Source organism: Elephantulus edwardii, unplaced genomic scaffold (assembly GCF_000299155.1).
Source record: "Elephantulus edwardii isolate Elephantulus edwardi_28Jun2011 unplaced genomic scaffold, EleEdw1.0 scaffold00283, whole genome shotgun sequence".
NCBI lineage: Eukaryota > Metazoa > Chordata > Mammalia > Macroscelidea > Macroscelididae > Elephantulus > Elephantulus edwardii.
The window spans coordinates 1,464,831-1,470,969 of NW_006400033.1; the positions used below are offsets into that span (position 1 = coordinate 1,464,831).

The 6,139-nt window shown below is 43.6% G+C and overlaps 1 protein-coding gene across 2 annotated transcripts in view; it reads right to left on the reverse strand.

Moving 5' to 3' along the window:
• USP39 (ubiquitin specific peptidase 39) overlaps positions 1-6,139 on the reverse strand; it is a 51,972-nt gene that overhangs the window by 6,306 nt on the left and 39,527 nt on the right. For both annotated transcript variants that reach the window (XM_006900370.1, XM_006900371.1), the window contains exons 8-10: positions 3,865-3,932; positions 2,784-2,972; positions 1,101-1,243 (exon numbers count right to left, since the gene is read on the reverse strand). In XM_006900370.1, the coding sequence (XP_006900432.1) occupies positions 1,101-1,243; positions 2,784-2,972; positions 3,865-3,932 (400 nt within the window). The remainder of the gene's footprint in view (positions 1-1,100; positions 1,244-2,783; positions 2,973-3,864; positions 3,933-6,139) is intronic.

Below are 6,139 nucleotides of genomic sequence, written 5' to 3' on the forward strand. Positions count from 1 at the left end.
GGGGAAGACCCTCTATGAGATGGACTGATTCGGTGACTGGGGTAATCGGGATGGGTGTGTCAGAGGCAGTGCGGTTGGCGCAGGACAGAGCAGGGTTTAGGGCTGTTGTGCATAGGGTTGCTATGAGTCGCAAACGACTCGACGGCACATAACAACAACAACAACAATCTGAACACTCACTTTCAAATGCAGAAATATATTCTTGTTGTACATGGAGTAAAGCATCCCTCTGTATTTTATGGGGAATATTCTATCCACCAGTTGGAGTATCATGTATACACATTATTACAAATAATACTCCCCTGAGGTTCAAATCCACCAGCAGAGCTCCACAGAAGATAGAGGAGCAGTCAATTCTCATTATGATTTAAGGCCCTGGAAACGCATCAAAGGTTCCTGGGTGTGAGAATAACCCAAAAGCAGTGTGTGATGGACAGAGATACCTCAGAAGGGCTTAATCTAAAGCATCGAATCCAACACCTCTCAATTTGACATCCAAAGACTCCAGAAAGTTTGAGGGGAAAAAAATAACTTCATGACAATGTATTCAAACGTTGTAAGTAAACCAGTATAAAATTAAAATTTTATTAAAATTAAAAAATAAAAGATGAATTAAAGGTAAGATTATACATAAAAAAGATCAACAGGAAGAAACGGAACTCATTCCAGACTTGACATTCTGGTTAAAAAATACAAGACAGACCCGAGGTAGGCAAGACACCTGTAGAGTCATACACGTGACCACACCAGCTACAGCTAGTGTGTGGCCAACAAACGGGAGAGAGCCAGACCTGCCTGTTCACAACTATCCTCCTGACACAACCATCCCTGATCTATCCCTCCATCAACTGCTCTCTCCTATACAGAAAGGCTACAATTCTCAACAAACACAACATGACAGGTGAGAGGAAGACATCTTCCAGGTAAACTTTTATCTTTGCAATCTCTGAAATACTTGTACCTTTTTAATAAAAGCCTTTAATTTATATTGTATGATCAAGCTCTGTTCCATGTAATCCTCAATTAAGACAGCCTCAAACTAGTGATAATAAGTAAATACGAGGAGATCCGAGCTCCTGTCCCACGAGGAAAATACTCACGTAATAGGGAAATTAACAATAGTTGGATTCTTCTCCACAAAGAAGTTGTTCTTAGTGAATCTCTTAATACAAAAGATCAGATATGGAGGGAGCTTCGTGAGCTGGAAGCGCTTTAGGAAGTTCTCCTTGTAAGTCTTATATTCCTAGAGGAAAAAAAAGAAAACTAAAGAGTTCAGTTAAGAATTAGAGGATAGACATGATTGTTTATGTATGCATTTATTTAGCCTTGTTTGGTTTTTAAATGTAATTTTGCCTTACAACACAACTCAGAACTCAAGTGATCCCAGAAACTGTATGAGAGATATAGGAGTAGTAATCTGGCTAAGGCTGATAAAATGCCCTCTACCAGAGATGTTTTACCAGCTCATGATCACTCTGTTGAACATACAAATAAATGAAAGAGGATGTTATTAAGACCTGTGAAAGTAACATCACGGTTGAGAAACATCCATTGCCATTCAGTCAATTTTGACTCACAGCAACTTAATATGGCAGATAAGAACAGTCATAGTGTTTCAAAAGTTGTGATTAAAAAAGCAAAATGCTACATCTTTATTCCTTAGAGCAGCTGATAGATTTAAACCACTGATTTCTGGTTGGCAGTCAAGTGCTTACCCAATACACTAGGATTCCTCCAGAAACAAAGATACTAAATCAGTTCCAAATCAAAATCAAAACCCACTGCCATTAAGTGAGTTCAGACCCAGAGACCGTGGAGTTCCCTGCTGAGGCTTCCAATCTTTCTCCCTCAGTAGCTACTGGGTTCAAACTGTAACCACTGGTTTGCAGCACAATACGTTACTACGCCACCACAGCTTAGAGACAACAAGAGTCTTGATTTAAAATAAGGAGGAACCTCCTGATACTCAGATGAGTGCCCTCGGGGAACAGGTACTGGTCAATCAGAGGAGCCAGTGTCACCCCACAGTGTGTGAGAACCACCCACTTGCCTCACAGGTTCCTGGGCTTGGTGGTAACACTCACCCGTGGTTATTTTTACGGAAGGGCAACATGTAAGAGTAGTATTTCTTTATTTACATTGTTGATCTGTGTCTCTTACATTCAACATGTTACACTACTCCTCCTCCATCATAAAAAATAAAAAAATGCTACCATTGTCCAACGCAGAGAGAGGACAAACAGGCCAGAGCAGGACTGTCTGTTACAATTTCCAAGGCTATAAATCTTAACAGAAGCAGACTGCTTCATTTTTCTCTGGAGGAGCAGCTGTGGATTCAAACCACCAAGTAGGGTCTCTATACGGATATTTTTTTTTATATATAAAATATGGCTTTTTTTTGCTTTTTTAAATTTTATTATTTTTGTGTGTGAGTGTACCGTCAAATCAGATCTGACTGGTACAGGAGGAGATTGTCCCTCCTTCCCTGGCAGAGCATCTGGTGGATTCGAACTGTGCGCCTCTGGGATTGCAGTGCAGCTTCTTGACATTATTATTATTAGAACATGTCCATTTTTTTCCACAGTACAATTATGGTCCTACCTTTTCAGCTTTTATTTCCTAAAGATCCCCTTTCCTTTCTTTACACTATCCAGAGGTAGAGGTAGATAACTTAAAAGGAACTGAGAATTACAAGAGCAATCAGCTAGAAGTAACAGAGGACCTAGGAGGTTCAATGAAAAAGATGCACCAGAAGGGTCCCAGAAGCCGCAGGCAATGGCTACCTTCTCAGTGATGCCGTTGAACTTGGCCAGGATGTTGAAGAGTGGCACCTGGGGGATAATGAGCTGCTCCTTCTCATCCTTGTAGAGCGGGGCGGTGGGGAGGTCCAGGGTCAGGTACATGAAGGTGGACTCTACCATCGTCTCCTGGTACTCATCATTATGCAGCAGCTGTTCTTTCTCTTCTGCGGGCTAAAAGCAGCAAGAGGGACAGGGAAGTAATATAAAGGCCTAGGACCACATGCAAAGAGAAGAACGCTTCTGCTGTGTCCACATCTGCTCTATACTAAATGACCAAAGATGCTGCCCAAGAGGCCCCAAGACAGGGCTATTTCCCACACTGCAACACAGTACCCAGACAGATTAACACAGAGACCGGACCATCTTCAAAGAAGGTCTGCTTCCTCATCAAACCATCTACAAAGGTGTACACACACCACCACCACCCACAACCACTGCAACGATTATCGCTTCCATGCCCACTAACCCATCACCACCACGCCTACCACCCTATCACCATCACTCCATCACCACCACACCCACCACACCCACCACTCCATTACCATTGCCACCACCCCATCACCACCATGTCCACCACCCCACCACCGTCACCCAATGGACAGACACTTAAAGCAGCTGGCTCCCGCCAGAGAATACAGATGTGTCTCACTGTAGTGTGTTCTAGATATAACTGAGCAATTTTTACAAACTGAAGGTTAAGGCAAGCCCCCCATCAAGGAAGTCTATTGGTACCATTTTCCCAGCAGCACATGCTCACTTCATATGTCTGTTACCTTTTTTATAATCCTCACAATTATATCAAACTTTTTCATGCTATTACACATGAACAAACTAAAGTATAGATATAACTTTTATTGATACCTACGTGGCTCTTCCCTTCACTGCAGCACCCTGGAATCATGTGGCAGGACCATCGAAGTGAATGGCACGAAGAGGATGGGGGGACACCACTGGCAGAGGACCCATGGGGCCTCCTCAGGCAGAGGGCCGGCCTCACCCATTCTGCCATCAGCCCACTGTCTCCCCTCAATCCTTCGCACACATAAATCCACCCAGGACTCACCAGATCAGGATGGGGAAGTTTCTTAGTGAAGATCCTCATGGAGCCCTGGAAAACGTCAGTCACGATCGCTGTACAAATGGAGATCACATTCAGTCAAGTGGAAAGGCTTTCCAAAATGTATTCAGAACTCCTATGCTTCAAAAAGGAGCTCAAATATTTCAGCACAAGAACCAAGGCTCTTGACGACCACAGGTTGCCCTTTGTAATGTGTACGCCACCACACTCTCTTTAGTGCTTTGTGTAAATAACAATTTTATGTCTGTCTTCTCCCTTGAAACCCCCAGCAAAGGGCCTGGAGCCTCGGGGGGGTGGGGGGGAAACCCTGAGTATGAATGGTATACAAATATGTGAGTCACAAAAGTTCACACCTGGGACAGGATACAGCCAAAGAAGGGCTAACCTGTGGCCTGGACAAGGACATGATGTCCAGGCTGCACTGGACACAAAGCAACATGACAGACTGAGAGAACAGATCAGAACAACAGTACTGAGGGCATTAGAGGGTTCTGGAGTCGTGGCAGGACACAGACAATTCAGAGACAAGCATAGGCTCGAGACACACGGCAAAGGTCGCACAGCCAACTAGCAGGAAAACAGCACCAAGACCATTCCCCTGATGCTGTGCAAATCATTCGAGAAGTTGTACTCTATGGAAAAGAATGCGGCATCAGGACTGGAGGGAGACTCATCAACAAACTGTGTTATGGAGATGACACAACTTTGCTTGTTAAGAGTGAGTGGAACCTGAAGCACCTGCTGAAGATCAGAGACTACAGCCTTCAATATGGATTACATGGCAACATGAAGACAAAACTCCTTAGCACTAAACTGATCAGCAATGTTATGATAGATGGAGAAAAGAGTGAAACTGTCAACAATTTCATCTTACCTAGATTCACAATCAACACCCTTAGTACCAATACTCAGGAAATAAGGAGATATCCTGTATTGGACAAGTCTGCTGACAGGGACTCTCCAAATTACTGAGGAACAATGATGTCAGTCTGAAGCAGGTATGCCTGATTCAGGCCTTGCATGGTCTTGCTTTGTAGCTAAGAGCTGAACAATGACTAAGGACAACAGAAAAATTGATGTCGTTGAGTTGTGGTGTTGAGAGCACTGAAATATCCCAAGAAATGCCAGAAACAAGTATGTCTTGGAAAAAGTGCAGTCAAAGTGCTCCTTGAAGGCAAGAATGAAAGGCTATTCCTTGGAAAGGGACATCCTTCTTGAAAATATGAAGGGTGAGCACAGGAGGAAGACCGTCAGTGAGATGGATTAACACAGTAACTGCAGCAATGGACCCAAGCATGTCAAAGACGATGAGGATGGCCTAGGATAGGACAAGGTTCAGATGTGTTGTTCATAGGGTTGCTATGAGTCGTACTTGACTGATAGCACCTAACAACAACATTTGCATGTGAAAGTTAAGACAATAAATTAGGAAAATCAAAGAAAACTGATGCCCTTGAATAGTGTTGGAGAGGAGTGTTTAACATACTATAGCCTGCCAAAAGAACAAACAAATCTGTCTTGGACGCAATGCAGCCAAAGTGCTCCTTAGAAACAAGGAAGGTGAAAGTCTGTCTCAACTTATTCCGGACATGTGATCATGAAGAACCAGTCCTTAGAAAAGGATTGCATAATGAGCAGAGTAGAGGGTTTGCAAAGGGGAGAAGACCTTCCTTCAATGAGACAGAGTAATACGCTGACTTCATCAATGGGCTTAAGCACTTGAGGAAGGTGCAGCACTGGGCTGCTATGAGCGAGTCAACTCGATGGCACCTAACAGCTACCACATCCCCCTCAAAATACCACATCAACAGTCACTGTGAAAGAAAACTGAACTAGGGCCCCAGTGATCACCGAAATCTAGAGTCATCAAGTTATTAATATATTCATGGAAAACAGCTCACCACCAAGTCAATATGGACTGCTGAGTTACACATGAATTGAAAACCTGTACAGAGCCCCACACTTCCTCTAGGCACAGGGTTAGGATATCATTTCCATCTGCTTCAGCCTTCACTTAAAAACCAGGCAAGCCACTACAGAGTTAGCCTTACTTAATTATCCAAGGGCAGGAGCCCTATTCTTAGTCCTTCTGGTTAAAAATGGTTTTTAGGGTACAATTATGACCATCTTCATGTCTGACCTCTAGCAGCTTTGTTGCTGTTATGTGCCGTCGAGTCACCTGTGACTCATAGCGACCCTATGTACAACAGCCCTAAACTCTGCTCTGTCCTGTGCCAATCGCACTGTCTGACACTCCCAT